The sequence below is a fragment of the Vipera ursinii genome (assembly GCF_947247035.1).
Source record: "Vipera ursinii genome assembly, chromosome: 2".
Taxonomy (NCBI): Eukaryota; Metazoa; Chordata; class Lepidosauria; order Squamata; family Viperidae; genus Vipera; species Vipera ursinii.
This window is the reverse complement of record NC_139513.1, coordinates 144,557,515-144,574,910: the sequence shown is the minus strand read 5'-3', so window position 1 is coordinate 144,574,910 and position 17,396 is coordinate 144,557,515. Positions and strand designations below refer to the sequence as shown.

The 17,396-nt window shown below is 41.0% G+C and overlaps 1 protein-coding gene across 2 annotated transcripts in view; it reads right to left on the bottom strand.

Moving 5' to 3' along the window:
- Nucleotides 1-17,396, bottom strand: part of ATAD5 (ATPase family AAA domain containing 5) — a 35,764-nt gene that overhangs the window by 6,524 nt on the left and 11,844 nt on the right. Inside the window, exons 8-18 of one of the 2 annotated variants that reach the window (XM_083352737.1) lie at nucleotides 16,334-16,494; nucleotides 15,159-15,303; nucleotides 12,854-13,126; nucleotides 11,696-11,792; nucleotides 11,167-11,246; nucleotides 10,182-10,327; nucleotides 9,953-10,103; nucleotides 8,145-8,306; nucleotides 5,596-5,708; nucleotides 4,604-4,697; nucleotides 1,320-1,384 (exon numbers count right to left, since the gene is read on the bottom strand). In XM_083352737.1, coding sequence (XP_083208863.1) covers nucleotides 1,320-1,384; nucleotides 4,604-4,697; nucleotides 5,596-5,708; nucleotides 8,145-8,306; nucleotides 9,953-10,103; nucleotides 10,182-10,327; nucleotides 11,167-11,246; nucleotides 11,696-11,792; nucleotides 12,854-13,126; nucleotides 15,159-15,303; nucleotides 16,334-16,494 — 1,487 coding nt within the window. The remainder of the gene's footprint in view (nucleotides 1-1,319; nucleotides 1,385-4,603; nucleotides 4,698-5,595; nucleotides 5,709-8,144; nucleotides 8,307-9,952; nucleotides 10,104-10,181; nucleotides 10,328-11,166; nucleotides 11,247-11,695; nucleotides 11,793-12,853; nucleotides 13,127-15,158; nucleotides 15,304-16,333; nucleotides 16,495-17,396) is intronic. The other variant, XM_083352738.1, reaches the window with a different exon arrangement.

Below are 17,396 nucleotides of genomic sequence, written 5' to 3'. Positions count from 1 at the left end.
AAATAGGTAGTAAGCCAATGAGAAAGTGTGACGTTAGATGATCTTTTCCACGTTTCCGTAATTTTGTTACACAATGCACTGTTTAAAAATCCTTAATATGCAGTAGACAGCATATAGTAGTGTACATTATAACTAAAAATGGGAACATTTATGATATGTAGAGTGCTGAACATTACAATACAGATAAATAAAACCTAGTTTCACAGCACAAAAACTGGATTTCATTTGGAAAACCAACCCAAAAAGACTTTTAAAGCAGATGAGTATTTGGGGGGGGTGTGTGTTGTTGTTTGTTTTTTGGCTTGAAGGCCACACCACTGACTAGCACCTTGACGGCTGCCTATGAATATCTTCTGTAATGTCTGCCTTTATTTTATATCTACCAACTTTAAAAATAAACTTCAGCAATGTGGAGAGCTGGAAGATAGAGCGCTTTAACCCAAAAATGGAGAAACATCAGAGGAAAATATAACATGAAAGATGAAAGGATATGATGTGAGGAAGCCAATGCACAGTAAAGAGACAAAATGAGAAAAAAAAACTAGTTGGGAGAGTATAATTGCCACAAATCATAGAGAGATGGGAAGAGCTTTGCGGGGTGCGGCACAGGAAAGGACAGAGGATCTGATAACTGCACCTTCTACTTTCCTATTTTAAAGCCATTATTCTATGGGGAAATACTATGGAGAATTTAGATTTCTGAGGAGGGGTCTCCTCAGTATACCGAAATACTCATATTCAGGTAATTCTCAACTTATGCCCATTTGTTTAGTGACCAAGTGAAGTTACAACGGCACTGAAAGTGACTTATGACCATTTTTTACACTGACAACCATTGCAGCCTCCCGGGTCATGTGACCAAAAATTGGACGCTTGGCAACTGGCATGTGTTTACGACGGCTGCAGTGTCCCAGGATTGTGTGGTCACCTTTTGTGATCTTCTGACAAAGTCAATGTCAATGGGTAAGCCAGATTCACTTAACAATCAAGTTACTAATTTAATAACTGTAGTGATTCATTTAATAATGGTAGCAAGAGAGGTCGCAAAATGGGGTAAAACTCATTAACAACTGTTTTCCTTAGCAATGGAAATCTTGGGGTCAATTGTGGTTGTTAAGTCAAGGACTATCTGCAAAAATAGTCTATAACGTCTTTCTGCACATTAATGAAATGAAGTCCTTTGAGCGGATGGTATTTCCTGGGTAATGTCATAAAATGGTTTTGTTAAATTGTTGCTACAGTTCTACCTGATACAGGTTTATCATACTAAGAAACTGTAATGAACAACATTTTTGTAATTCTAGAATTGAAAAACTTACCAAAGAAGGTACTCTGAACGTGATCTGCTCAAAGCAGCCATCAAACGTTTCACTGAACAACGGATCTATGCAAAAGATTTATAATAAAGGCTTTTACCATATTGTCATACAGAATTATTTTTGCTTTTATAATACAGATAGGGAAATATTTGAAAGCCGGTATTAAAATACCTTCTTTATAGTGGCTGTGTAGAAATAAGTCAGCATGCTTGGGAGCACTGAACTTACTAGAAGTATTTGTTTATATTGAAATTATCAATATAAGGTTACTTCTTGGTTATACAAAGTACAAAATTCATTGTAAGTTGAGATTGTAAATTAAGAAGAGACTGGACAGCCATTTGGTATAGGGTTTCCTGCCAGAGCAGGGGGTTGGACTAGGTGACCTCCAAGGTCCCTTCCAACATTATTATTATTATTATTATTACTATTATTATTATTATTATTATTATTATTATTATTATTTCCCAATAAATGGAAGAAGCATAAGGTTCGCTGCCATAACTTGTTAATAACATAACAGCCATTTGTCTGAAATGTGCTCGAGCAGGGGGCTGGACTAGTTGACCTCCAAAGTCCCTTCCAACTCTGTTATTCTATATCATAAATGGTAAAATGGGATAGATAGAAATCTTGGGCCTTTTGAGTGCATACTTACCAGTATAAATATATTTTCCATATGTAATCTTTTCACTCAGATTTTCCTTACTTGGACATGCATACAAAAAGAGAATACCCATCTTTACTCACACTTATCTATATGGCCATACGGATACCCAGCTTCCTCTGTGGGCACAATCATAATTCTTCTCTCATTCACATCCATCTGGATACTCATACCCCCTACCTTCTCCATCCTCCAACAACAAACTTAATACATGGATCGTCCCTGATTAATAACCACTCATTAACCAACTGTTCAAAGTTACAACAGCATTGAATGAGTGGTACTTATGACTGGTCCTTCAAGTTCCAGCTGTCCCAGTCTGCCCACCAATGATGTGATCATGATCTCAGAAAATGGCTCCACCCTTATGATGGTTGCAGTGCCCTGCAGTCATATAATTACCATTTGTGATCATCTCTGCTGACTTCCCTTAAGCAAAGTCAGCGGGGAAGCTGGTATGGAAGTCTGCAAGTAGTTCCTGGCGCTTTCTTGTACACCCTCCAAACACCCACCCTGTATCTAGCCACAGCAGCTACTGCTCTGCCTCCCTGCACTTTTCATCAGATTCCTTCAACCCGGCCATGCTCATGCTATAGCAGCCACTTACTGTTCTCTCCCAGCCTATGTGAGTCCTTGTTAGGCTCACAAGGAGAAACCCCTCTTCCAAGAAACAGGCAGGAACCGCAAGAAAAAAAACAACCCTTTATTCTCACAGACCTGAGTCAATGTCCAAGGCAAACAAACACAGTCCAGAGAAACTCCATCCCCAACACGAACGGTTGCCTTTGACAACCAGCACCTCCCACAGCTTCCCTTTTATAATTCAGCCAAGGCGTGGCTTCCTAATGTCTTCTCCTTTGCCTTTGGAGCCACCTCATTGCATTCCTCTGTCCTACTCGCTTCTCTTGCCTGCGCGCTAGGGCATCCGGGATTTTTCCCAGCTGTTCTTCATCACTGTCCAACTCAGGCTCCCAGCAAAGCTGTGTCTCAGCCTGAGCACGAGTAGAGGGGCCAGGCTCTCTCTCTCTCTTTTTTAAATCCCATTTATATCCTGCCCTTCTCCGAAGACTCAGGGCGGCTTACAATCTAAGCACAAATCAATGTGCTTAGCAATAGCCTTCATTCTATGTATATGCCTGCTTATTAGGGCTTTCGCCCCCCCCCCCCCCCAAGCGGCATTATTACAAAGTCAGCTTATTGCCCCCAACAATCTGGGTCCTCATTTTACCTACCTCGGAAGGATGGAAGGCTGAGTCAACCTTGAGCCTGGTGGGATGTGAACCTGCACTAATTGCAGGCAGCTGGTGTTACTTAAGGAGGCATTAGCTCACTGCTCCACCCACTGCTCTTTGTCAGACTGTAAGTTTTGGAGCTCCTCAGAGCCTTCCTCTGACTCTAATGTCACTCTAGGCCCCTCCTCCTCATCTGATTCCTCAGACTCAGCTGCCAGATCCACTGGCTGGCAAGGAATCACAACACTTACCCACCTGCCAGCCTGCTTGTGAGGCACTGGGAACTTGCAACCTCCTGCCGGCTTGCCCATTGACTTTGCTTATTGAAAACCAGCAGCACGTTGCAAACAGGTCCTTGCTTAACTACCTGCAATCCCTACTTAATGTTGGCAACAAGGATTGCCATCACTTTATGACCACATTGCTTAGGGACAGAAATCCCAGTCGCAATTGCTGATGTCAAGCAATGACTAACTCAATATTCACAAGAAGGAAAAAGAAAGCCACGAAGCCCCCATTTTCTCCCCGAGGAAACCAGAGAGAGATCAATGAAAATTGATTTTACAACACTGTTTAGGGGACTCTACAAGAAAACTGACAGTATAGAGGAGGAAATTAGTTTGCTGATAAAAGTTAAAATGGTTCGGAAAATATTGAAGAATCAATTTACCATACAGCAAACTGTTTCTTATTTTCCTGAACTAGCCCTCAAGGACATTGAAATTTCTGTTTTGTTACACATAATTCCCCTAGAACTATACCTAGTAACGCACTCTCAAAATTTTGTACTATTCTTGAGGGGGAAATACTTGGTAATCAGTACCACCAGGGAACTGCACACCCTCAAAGAAATCTATTCTTCACAGAGTCCTTGGAGCCCAAATAAAAATAGTTAAACAAAAAAAAAACAACCCAAAATAAATGGCAAAAACTGCAAAGATCATCCAATCCGATGGGATCCTGGCACTCTTGTCCAAAAACTCAAAGCATCTCATGTGGGATAACATGAGATAGCATTTTGCAAACGTTATAGTTATTTTTTAAATTTAATTTTGGGACCCTGAAAACTCCTATGGGAGGGGGACAAGTTTATGCTCTGGCACCCATAGTCACCCCGCGCGGCCGATTACTTAATTTATGCACAAGGCCTCAAAATTTATTGATGATGCTACAGAAGGAAACTTGTTTTCCTGAGGAACCATAATATTCTTTCAATGCACAAAACAGTAGCTAGGCAGCTCGTTTTTGGAACCGTCCTCTTGAAGTTAAAAGATTTCAAACAATGGTTTTAATTAAATTCTAGAACAGAGCCTTCAAACTGGATATTTAATGGAAGATTAAAGCAGCCATGCAGCTGCAGAATTACAGAAATAACAGTTGCTTACCATTGGTGGTTAGAATGACAGGTCTCTTGGTCGTGCTCATGAAGGTCTTTACTGCGTTTAGGAATCCAACATCTTCATCAAATATGATATCAACCTAGAAAAAGTGAAACATGTTTCTAACTGTTATATATATATATATATATATATATATATATATATATATATATATATATATATATATATATATATATATATGGTCCTCGACTTACAACAATTCATTTAGTGACCATTCAGTTACAATGCCACTGAAAAAAGCGACATGACCATTTTTCACGCTGTAGTATCCCCATGGTCATGTGATCAAAATTCAGATGCTTGGGAACGGACTCATATTTATGACGGTTGCAGTGTCCCGGGGTCATGGGATCACCTTTTGTAACCTTGAGATAAGCAAAGCCAGTGGGGAAAGCCAGATTCAGTTAACGGTCATGTTACCAACTTAATAGCTGCAGTGATTCACTTAACAACAGGGGAAAGAAAGGTCGTAAAAGGGGGTAAAATTCACTTAAATGTCTCACTTAGCAACGGAAATGTTGGGCTCAGTTGTGGTCTTAAGTTGAGGACTACCTGTAGTTATCTTAACTTTTATGTAAGATTTTATGGATCTGTGTTGATTTAAAAATTAGGAAGCTACCTACTATAAATATGGGAGTAAAAAAAATAGTATTTTCAATTAAATATAGGACCTGAAAAGTAAGCAATGTGCAGTGATATATCAAGCAGCGTAATATTTAGAATCACTAAGATTCTATTTATTGGAAGTAACAAAAGTTGAGGGGAATCTACATTCTGAACTAATAAATATAAAATTATATTATTATATTAATAATTAAAAATGTTGTAAGCCGCTCGATGTCACCATGTGAGAATTGGGCAGCCATATAAATGTGTTTTGCAATTAATTCATTTTTTAAAAAAATGGAGACAGATTTTGTCCTTTTCCCTTTATTCTGGATAGTAGCAGAAGGAATAGGATCTTCATTTAGTGTTACCTCTTCAAAGAGAATAAGAGAAGTTGCACATTTATTACTGGATTCTTCTTCCTTGTTTCTCCTATTTCCTGATTTTAACTCTGTCTTTTTTTCAGTTAAGCTTCTCCTGTTTTCTGTGAAGAAAAAAGTACAATCAGATTTGTATCAGAAAGGAAAAAAGTAACGCAACGCAGGGATGTAAAATTTCCTCAAAATTACAGATCCCCTGCTTTTAAAGCTTAATTTTACAATGACATGTAATACAACTGTGGATAGTTAGATTAGCTGGAAATAAAATAGAAGTAGTCCTCGGCTTAGAACAGTTCATTTAGTGGCCATTCGAAGTCATAACAGCCTGAAAAAAGTGACTTACAACCGTTTTTCACGCTTATGACCATTCAGCATCCCCATGGTCACCTGATCAAAATTCACCCACTTGGCAATTGACTCATATTTATGATGTTGGCAATGTCCAGGGGTCACGTGATCACTTTTTCTTTCCTTTTGACAAGCAAAGTCAATGGGGAAGCCAGATTCATTTAACAACTGTGTTACTAACTGAATAGACGCACACTATTCACTTAACCACTGTGAGGCAAGAAAGTGTTGTGATTCAGGGTCAGCCTGTGGGTTCGGCAGTTGGGTCGGACGATTCAGAGGAGGAGGAGAGGGGGGTGTTGGAGAGCTTGCGGAGGATAGCCTTGAGGCTCCGCAGAGCCCTCAGCCAGGCCCCTCCCATCTGGTCACGACGCAGACCCAGCTGTGTGAGCCTGACAGCATGGATGAAGATGACCCACAGCTGGCCCTGTTCAAAGACGCCCGACGCAGGAGGCAGTCAATCAGGAGTAAACAGAGGAAGGCAATGGGGCACCTCGGAAGGAGGCAGAGAGAAGCCACGCCTTGAACTGTTTAAAAAGGGGAATGTGTGGGAGGGCTGGTTTGCTGAAGGCAACCGTTTGAATAGCTCCTGTTTTCATGGTTCGTGTTTCTGTTTTGCTCTGTTTTATGTCAATAAATTTGGCAGGCTTAGTTCCAGCCTCTTGCCGTTTTGTAAAGGGGTTGTCCCTGCCTTTTCTGCAGGGCCGGTAGTAGGCTGGTACAGAACAGAAAGGTGGTAAAATGGGACAAAACTCACTTAAGATATGTTTGACTTAGCACCAGAAATTTAGGGCTCAGTTGTGGGTTGTATGTTTTAGGACTACCTGTAGAGAAACTGACAACATACAGCAGCTGATGAAAATAACTGGCAGCAGGGATATTTGGCACGTTGCACCTCCTACAAGGTCAACAGCAGGAAATGTAACTCGTAAGGCAAGACAAATGTGTATTTATTTAATTAGTTTCATTGCCAGCTTGACTCCAGCCTGACCCTGAGCGGCTTACCATTAAAAATGGAAAAGCAGTACAAAAAACCCCCACAAACCTTTGCATCCAGACCAGACACCTATCAGCATTTTACAAGTACACTAACCCAAAGTATAATTTCCAGAACATCATGGGGATATGATCAAATAAATCTCTGGGGAGTATTATTCCAGAAGACAGGCACTGTGACAGAGAGAGCCTGCTTTCTGGATCCCATTAAATGGAATTGGTCAATCAAAGGGAGGGGGCAGACACAGTAGTATACAATCTATCGAGTTAAAAAAAATATTGGAATTTCACCTGAGATATGATATGTTGCCAACCTAAGAGAAGTAGAACAGTTTCTGGCTGATTTTTAAGTGCAGCTGCCTCTATCAAATCAATCAAATCAAATCAACCTTTATTTTCAGAGTACAACATGTGTACAATGAGATTGGCTGAGCCTCCCTTCGTGCACCCAACTCACAGTGAAGACAAAACAACAACAACACCCTAATCCAGTGAATCCTAATAACAAACACACAATCTTATTGCACCATGTGAACTTACTGCACAACGCGCCAGCCCTGCAAGTCTATCGTACTAGGTTGACATGGAATTATACACAACATCTACAAGGCTTCAAATATGAGTTTCGTTTCTGATTTGATTTGTTTAAAATGAAAAAAAAATGAGACAAAGAGCTCATATTTCCTTCATCCCCAAAGATCATATGCTACAAGTTTTCAACATCTATAGCGGCTATCAGATCACTCGTTGCATCTAATTGTACCATGGAATCCATTTTTACAAGATAAATAAGCACTCTCAGTACTCTATTTCTAGTTTAATGAAGAGAAGAACTAGGGCTGACATGATAGCAGTGTTCCAATATCTCGGGGGCTGCCACAAAGAAGAGGGAGTCAAGCTATTCTCCAAAGCGCCCGAAGGCAGGACAAGAAGCAGCAGAATGGAAACTAGTCAAGGAGAGAAGCAACCTAGAACTAAGGAGAAATTTCCAGAACAATTAATCAGTGGAACAACTTGCCTCCAGAAATTGTAGGTGCTCCAACACTGCAGGTTTTTAAAGAACAGATTGGACAACCATTTGTCTGAAATGTTACAGGGTTTCCTGCTTGAGCAGAGGGTTGGTCTATAAGACCTCCAAGGTCCCTTCCAACTCTGTTATTTTGCATAAATGCATCTTATCATATGGTAAAGCTTACCTTTATTGCTCCTTTGTATTTTTTCTTCTTGATTCTTCGGTTTGGAAGTTATGTTAAAATATTTATCTAGTGTTTGGGGCATTAAGCCTTGCTTTAATCCAACTTTTCTGGGAGAAACTGGAAACTTCCTTGGGGACCACTCTTTTCTGGGAGATTGTTTTTCTATAAGAGCAAATTTATACATAAACTTACAACAGGAAAACATTAGCTTTTGTATTAGAAAAACAACTCTTTTCCTTAATGTAAATCTGCACTTTCCAAAGGAATTTAGCTCAAAATTAGGCCTTTGCATCTGGCCTTTGGGAAATATGTTGAGGGCCACATTGTAAGAGGTACATGGAGCTCATCTGAATTAGTTTTAACTACTGTTAAAATTAAATGAAATAGGGACGCGGTGGCTCAGTGCGTTAGGATGCTGAGCTTGTCGATCAGAAGGTCAGCAGTTTGGCGGGTTGAATCCCGAGTGCCGCGTAACAGAGTGCCTGCTACTCGTCCCAGCTTCTGCCAACCTAGCAGTTCGAAAGCACGTAAAAATGCAAGTAGAAAAATAGGGACCACTGCGGTGGGAAGGTAACAGCCTTCCGTGCGCCTTTGGCGTCTAGTCATGCCGGCCACATGACCACGGAGACGTCCTCGGACAAGCGCTGGCTCTTCGGCTTTGAAACGGAGATGAGCACCGGCCCCTAGAGTCGGAAACGACTAGCACGCATGTGCGGGGGAACCTTTACCTTTACCTAAAATTAAATGTAACTCAGGGATGTTGTTGTTAGTTTTTGGGGGTTGGGGTTGGGGGGGAAGTGAGAAGGGAGATGGTACTTTTAAGTCAGGGATAATTCCTGGCAACTGCCTGGACAACTTCCTGCAGGTTTTTTTGGCAAGATTTTCAGAGGTATTTTGCCAGTACCTTCTCTCCTGCCTAGGGCTAAGAATCACTCAGTTGGTTCCGTCCTTAAAGCAGGACTAGAACTCAAGAGTCTCCTGGTTTCTTATTGACACTAGTATCTGTAACCATCACACCAAACTGGCTCTCTGCTCAGTTTAATTATATTTAGCATAACTCTACATGTGTTGATAGCAGAGTTAATTTGGTCTGGGGGTTAAGGCATCAGGATAAAAACCAGGAGATTGTGAGTTCCAGTCCCGCCTTAGGCATGAAAGCCCGCTGGGTGATTTTGGGGCAGTCCCTCTCTCTCACTTCACCTCACGGGGTTGTTGTTGTTGTGGGGATAAGAGGAGCCTCATGGGGTTGTTGTTGTGGGGATAAGAGGAGGAAGAAGGGGTATTAGGTATGTTCATTGCTTTGAGTTATTTATAAATAATAATAATAACAACAACAACAACCAGAAATTCTCTATCCTCCTCTGCCATTATCTTGAAATACCAAATGGCTAAATCAGTGTTTCTCAACCATGGCAACTATAAGAGATGTCCATACCTCTTAAAAAGTTTGTTAAGGTTGAAAAACACTGAGCTAAACGATGTTGGGAAAGATATTTTATGATCCCCGTCAGCGGTATTACCGTTACTATAGACACAACATAGATCAAGCCCAAGGAGGTAAAGGAAACACCCTTACTGTCACCACAGAGTGCTGACATTGTGATTACCAGGAAAGCTCAGGCAGTGCTCTTTAGATGCTGATAAAATTGTGTAGTGCAACAGAGATAAAGGGTAATTCATCAGGTAAGACTGAACTTATCCCTCTGTAAAAAATACAGCTATAATAAAGTTACTTTATGTCAAATAACAAATGTAATTGCTCCACCTGTTTTTTTAATGACTGTACAAAAGAAGAAGAAATATCTTACTTGGCGACTTAGTGCTGCTGTAATGGTTAAAGAAGCATGGCTTATGAACATGGACACCTTGTTTGTTCACCTGGTGAGACTGAGTAGCTTCTTTTAATTGTGAGAGAATCTGCCTTCCGCTGCGTTGGCATGAAGCATTTACCTCAAATATCTACAAGGGAATTGTAAACAACAGATGACTTCATAACACAACGACCTCATCTCTGCACTATTTACCACTAGGACAAACCTTGAAGCCAAGCTCCTGGGCACAAGCGTAGACGGCTGCCGTCTTCCCTATCCCCGGGGGTCCAATGAGCAACATGGTGTTGCACAGAATGTTCTCTTCATCGCTGACTGATGTGTCATCTATGAAGTCCAAATGCTCCAAGGAATCTGTTCAGTTACAGAATGGCACAGATAATAAAAGCAGCCTTAACTGGAACATGTACAAGTAGACCACGGGTTGGCAACCCGCGGCTCTGGAGACGCATGCGGCTCTTTCAGCCTTCCGGTCATCTTTCAGCGGCTGCCAGTCATCCTCCGCCATATGCAGAGAGAAAGACAGAGACAGAGAGAGGCACTTGCGCTTCTCTCTCTCTTTCTCTCTCTCTCTCTGTGTAAAAAAAAAGAGAGTGGCCTCACGCTGTTTTCCAACAAGATGACAAGCTTATTGGGCGGGGCTCCTGCCTTTGCTGCGTCTCCACAGGAAGCAGCAGAAAGCAGCAGCTCTCAAGGGCAGGAGACCCAGCCCCATAAGAATGTGTGTCAGTTTGTCGGAGAACAGCATGAAGCCAGCTTGCCAGATGAGCAGAAGATCAGAGAGAGGGAGAGAGGGAGGGAGAGAAAGAGAAAGGGAGGGAGAGGGAGAGGGGGAGAGAGAGAACTCATGCACAGCAGCCTCTATTTCTTTTTAATTAAACTCTTCAATCAAGCTCCCCACCCCTTTTTCCCCCCTCTGGGAAATGGGTCCAAGTGGCTCTTTGAGTGTTCAAGGTTGTCAACCCCTGACCTAGACCAATTTTTAGTTCTTGGATTCCTTATCCGTATTCATTTCAAAATGCATGTCCTGGCAATCCATGAGAAAAACAAAAGATCAAAGATCAAATTAAACATTAATATTTTACACAAAACGTATCACCCCCCCTACTGGGCTCTCGATGTAGCTCACGTTAACAACTATAGGTAAGCCCGATACATTTTATTTTAAAGAACGAGGAAAGATTCCAATATACCATCTCTGCTGCCATTCTTCTTTTCTTTTTGTGTTCTCTTTTCTTCCCAATCGGCTTTTCTTTTCCATTCACACAGCCACCTAAAAATAAAGAGAATGCCACATTGTCATCGGCAGCAATACATTCTTATGTCGAATCCTCCATGTTTCTAAAAGACTGAATGTGTCTGTCTGTCTGAATGGATGGATATCGATAGCTAGATACTGGCAGATAGATGATACAGTGAGAGAACCAGATGCAAAAACAATTGTAATCGTTTGGGGGAATATCCTTGAGGCAGGAGAAAGAACAGTAGCCAGGACAATGCTCTGAATAGCAACATCTGTCACCGGGAGGAATGGAAGACTGCTAAATCTCTCAGGAGGGACCCTCCCCTGAAAAAAAAAAGGCAAGTGGGGAGACATGGGCTTTCAGACCTGGCAAGAGTCTGTTATGGAAAGGTAGCGTTTGTATTCATGGTATTGGTTTCTTGTCCGGACTACCTCGAAGAGCTGACAATCATTTATTTTTATTTTAAATAGTTTCTGACCTCTGCAGCTTTTTAATTGCTTCGGTGTTCCCTATAAGTTCACTGGAGTTTTGTGGCTGGTATTTTTCTGTCCAAAGCATATCTTCACTCGCAAAATCTGTAGGCGGGAAAATAAAAGTTATTCGTTTTATTAAGGTATCTCGTGCATTTATTACGTCAAAACCTAGCAGTTATTCAGGCCAAATAAAGGTTTCATTAAAGTTAATGTATTGTTGCTCTAACGAGCACACTGCGTTCCGACATTACCCCAAGCGATACCGCTTGACGTTTCATTCTGTCTTCAGTTAATCAAAGTTTAGTATCTGAATCCAAAGCTGCAGTCAATTTTAGTTATCGCTTTAAACAAACCAAGTTCGTGATAGAGACAGCAATTTGCTTCTTTCAATAAGAAATAATGAAAATTAACAAGAGGTTTTCAGAGAGAAGGACAAGATGGATTCATCAAAATCCATAAATTATTGAAAGGACAGATTCACTGAGACACCACAGTTTAAAATCGCTTAAGATTTATAACTAAATAAAATAATTAAAATAGCAGCAACATGGAAGCAACATTATATTGCTGAAGCAGAAGGAATATCTGGAATCCTCCTAGTCTGAGGTTCATTATATACTTTCCCATTACGATTCTCTGATGCAGGCAGTGCATTACCCAATTTATGTCTCGTCAATCTGTTTTAAAGTGATGCTTTCCATACAGGTAGTCCTTAGGGACCATTCAAAATTACGGCACTGAACAACGTGACTTAGGACCATTTTTCACACTATGACCACTGCAGCATTCCCACAGTCATGTGATCAAAATTTGGCTGTCTGGCAACTGGCATGTACCTATGACGGTTGCAATGCCCCTGGGGTCACGTGATCACCTTTTCCAACTTTCTGACAAGCAAAGTCAACAAGGGAAGCCAGATTTACTTAACAACCAAGCTACTAACTTAACAACTGCAGCGATTCACTTAACCGCTGTGGCAAGAAAGGTCATAAAGTGGGGCAAAATTCACTTCACAACTGTCTTGTTCAGCAATGGAAAATTGGACTCAATTATGGTCCTAAGTCAAGGACTACTTGTAGTATATTCCTTGCTAAAAATAAATAAGTTCTAGCTTTATGATTACCACACGTATTTTCTAAAGCATTCAGAGTAAAGCCAGTTACCAGAAAGATTGGTGAGTTTTGATCCAGACTGAGAATCTTCTGTTGTTTCGATCTCAGGATTTTTCACCTTAGCCGTATCTATTAGGAGGCTATTTTCTGCACCGGTCAGTTTCGCACATGGTATCTGGGAAGGGCTTTTTGATAATTCGGGCTCTGGTTTTTCCTTCTGGTTCTTCCTTTTGTATTTGCGATCTTCACTTTTTCGTTTCCTTTTACCTTCTTTCTGAACTTCAGCTGCGATTGTTTCAGAATTAATGGATTCACATTTATTTACTGGTTATAGGGAGGGGGGGGGGAAAGCAAGATGTTATATCCTTTTGCTTTTCTAGCATCAATTATTTAATATACCCAAAAGGCATTAGGACTCTCATCTTAAGTATTGTAAAGTTCTCTTTCAGCTACTTGTGCTCTCAAACAGAACCTACTCAGAATTACCGTATTTTTCGGACCATAAGACGCACCCAGTTTTTAGAGCAGGAAAACAAGAAAAAAAATATTCTGAACCAAATAGTACCGGTATACTAAAACAGGGCTTTTCAACCTTTTCATCCATTGTACCACTTTTAGGACAAGGCAATGTCCAAGTACCACCAGTCGCCCAGCAAGGTGTCAAAAACATGACCCCCCCCCAAAAAAAACGAAAAAAAATGATAAAGTACAGGTAGTCCTCGACTTACGATTCACTTAGTGACTGTTCAAAGTTACGACAGCACTGAAAAAAAGTGACTTATGACTTCGGATGCTTGGCAATCAATTCATATTTATGATGGTCACATTGTTCCAGGGTCATGTGATTGCCTTTTGCAACCTTCTGACAAGCAAAGTTAGTGGGGAAACCAGATTCACTTAACAATCATGTTACTAATTTAATTTCTCTCTCTCCTTCTCTTTCTCTCCCTCTCTCCCCCTCCCTTTCTTTCTCTCTCCTCTCTCTCCCTTTCTCTCCCTCTCTATTTTTCTCTTTCCCTCTATTTCTCCCTCTTTCTCTCTCTATTTTTTTTTAATCCCATTTATATCCTGCCCTTCTCCGAAGACTCAGGGCGGCTTACAATCTAAAGCACAAATCAATGTGCTTAGCAATAGCCTTCATTCTATGTATATGCCTGCTTATTAGGGCTTTCGCCCCCCCCCCCAGCGGCATTATTGCAAAGTCAGCTTATTGCCCCCAACAATCTGGGTCCTCATTTTACCTACCTCGGAAGGATGGAAGGCTGAGTCAACCTTGAGCCTGGTGGGACTCGAACCTGCACTAATTGTAGTCTCTCTCTCCCTCTTTCTCTCTCCCTTTCTTTCTCTCCCTCTTTCTTTCTCCCCCCCTCTATTTCTCTCCCTTTCTCCTCTCTCTCTCCCTTTCTCTCCCTCCCTATTTCTTTCTCCTTCTCTCTCCCTATTTCTCTCCTTCTTTCTCCTCTCTCTCTCCCTTTCTCTCCCTCCCTATTTCTTTCTCCTTCTCCCTCCCTCTCCCATTGTCCCTTCCTTTTCTTCCTTCCCTCCCTCTTTGTCCTTCCCTCTCCGCGTTAGAGCAGTACCCGCGGAGGCGGCCCTGCAGCCCGGCTTTCTCTTGCAGAAATCAAGCTGAAACGGAGCAAGGGAGATTGCCAGAAACGCGAACCGGCCGATCTCGCGCTCTTGCAATCTCCCTCACTCCGTTTCAGCTTCCCTTGCTACAAGAGAAAGCAGGCTGAAAGCGAGCGAGGGAGATTACAGCAGCGCGAGATCGGCCGATTCACGTTCCTGGCAATCTCCCCCGCTACGTTTCAGCCTGCTTTCTCTTGTAGCAAGGGAAGTTGAAACCGAGCAAGGGATATTGCAGGAGTGCGAGATCGGCGTTTCTCAGCACGTGCCGATTCGTGCTCCTGGCAATCTCCCTTGCTTTCCACTTGCGGAGGTTGGGGCTGGCCATACGGATCACCTTCGGACCATAAGATGCACCCTCGTTTCCCCCCCACTTTTGGGGGGGAAAAGTGCGTCTTATGGTCCGAAAAATACGGTAGGTCAATCCTCTAGGACGGACTAGTATCTATTTTTCTAGAAAATACATTTCCCTCAATTAAATCTGTTCATTTGCTACGTATACCTAAACAATAATTTTAATTGCACATCTGGGAAAGATTGAGGGCAAGAGAAGAAGGGGACGACAGAGAATGAGGTGACTCGATGGAGTCACTGAAGCAGTAGGGGTGAGCCTAAATGGACTCCAGAAGATGGTAGAGGACAGGAAGGCCTGGAGGAACGTTGTCCATGGGGTCGCGATGGGTCAGACACGACTTCGCAGCTAACAACAACAACTGCACATGCTGCTAACCTTGTTTATTATTTTCAGGAGGAGTTTGTTTTTTCAAAAGTAGATCAAAAAATAGTTTCACCGGTAACTGAGTGTTGGAAGATTGAATCTCTTCCAACAAAAGATCCCTCTGCATTTGGGAAAACACTGGTCGCCACCCAGATGGCTGCAAATAAAAGAAAACACATGCCGTTTGCATACTGAATATTTCTGGTAATTAACAATTGTTTGATAAGGACACAATATTCTCTAGAAACTATGCAGTTAAAAATATGATGTAATAAAATTCACTTCAATCATTAAAATTGTCGCATAAAATTTGTTCACATGCATTATTCATACATATGCATTATCATGATTCCTGTGAATTTTGATCTATCATTCTTGATTAAATGTAATCCTTTGGAGAGGAATGACTGATCTTTTCCTTCCTTCCTTCCTTCCTTCCTTCCTTCCTTCCTTCCTTCCTTCCTTCCTTCCTTCCTTCCTTCCTTCCTCCCTCCCTCCCTCCCTATTTTCTTTTGCTATCTTTGGTCTTATGCTGTATTTGTCTTTGTTATATTGTTCTTCGTTTTTAAATGTTTCAGCAATTGTAAGCTGTCCAACAGTCACTAAGAGTTAAGTAACATAGAAATGTAATTTTTGGTGCTGCTGCTATTATTAAATTATTGCTGTTAGCCTTGGGATGGTAACATTGTTCAATAAGTGGCATTTCTTCTTTCGAGAATGGGGCATTGGAATGTCATTTTAATGTGTGCCATTATGTGTACGTGACAATAAAGGTTATCTTACCTTAAATTAATATTGTTATACCATTCCATATAATATTGTTCTTAGATCAGTAAAATCATGTATATAATGCTACCAAAACTGCCCCAGACACTAGTAAGACATTTCTAAAATGTAAAATCCACAACAATTTATACCAAGTAAGAACCTAATGACAGCGACTAACTTAGCTTATAATTCCTGCCTTATAAAGAAAAGGCAAATCAAAAGTCATTGAACTTTTTTGCTGAATTCCTATAGCTATGAAAACTGTTCTCGCCACTGCAAGAAACTAAGCAGGAGCAATCAGGCAGCTGCACTAGCATGTTATTTGCAAACAACAGTGGGAATTCTAGTTCTCTATTTTTTGTTAAGATGTCACAATGTTTACTCAAAATGGTCGTTAAGAATGTTTGTAAAATACTAACCGCCACAACTGCAGAATCATTGCTATTAGATTGTATAGTTAAAACTGAGAGTTCACCCAGTGAAAGAGTAAGTTTTGCAACATCGGTTACTTCAGAATTCACATCCTTAAGTTTAGTTAAGAAGGAACAAGAAAGGGGTGCCAATCTCCACATCAAGCATCCTACGAAAGAATAAAAACAGAGTTAACAACTTTTAGAAAGAGATTCTTGAATAGAAATTATAGGAGAATCAAATGATGGGACAATATTCATTTATCTGCCACACACATGTTGGTAATTAACAAGTGTCTTGGGAGAATGCCAGACACAGTACATCAGAAATCAGTATTGCACAGAGAAACTTACTCTAATGAACTGAACTTAAACGTAGAATAAACACCTGACTGTTAAGTTCTCTAAGCGAAAACTCATTGGCTGGCCTGCCCACTAACACAGATGCAACATTACTACACACTTATTAGTCTGCACTCCTATGTGACCTACATTTATATTTCTAGTCTCTTCTCTGGCTATCTTTCCTTAATATCTGGTCTCTTATTCCTCAAAAGTACTAAGATTCTGATGCAAAATACTTCCACAAACACAAAATAGCCACTTCATCAAATAAAAACATTTGACGATGTGGCTATTTTGTGTTTCTGGAAATATTAAGGAGAGATAGACAAAGAAGAGACTAGAAATACAAATGTAGGTCATCTGGGAGTGCACAATACAGGCAATCCTTGACTTATGACCCCAATTTTTCTGCGAGACAATTGTGAAGTGAGTTTTGCCCCATTTTACGACCTTTCTTGCCACCAGTTGTTAAGTCAGTCACTGCAGTTGTTAAGTTAATAACACAGTTGTTAAGTGAATCTGGCTTCCCCATTAGCTTTGCTTTTTGGAAGGTCAAAAAAAGGGATCACATAACCCCGGGGACACAGCAACCGTCATAAATAGGAACCAGTTGCCAAGCTTCCGAATTTTGATCACATGACCATGGGGAAGCTGCAACGGATATAAGTGTGAAAAACGGTCATGTCACTTTTTTTCAGTGCCCTTGTAACTTTGAACCCTCACTAAA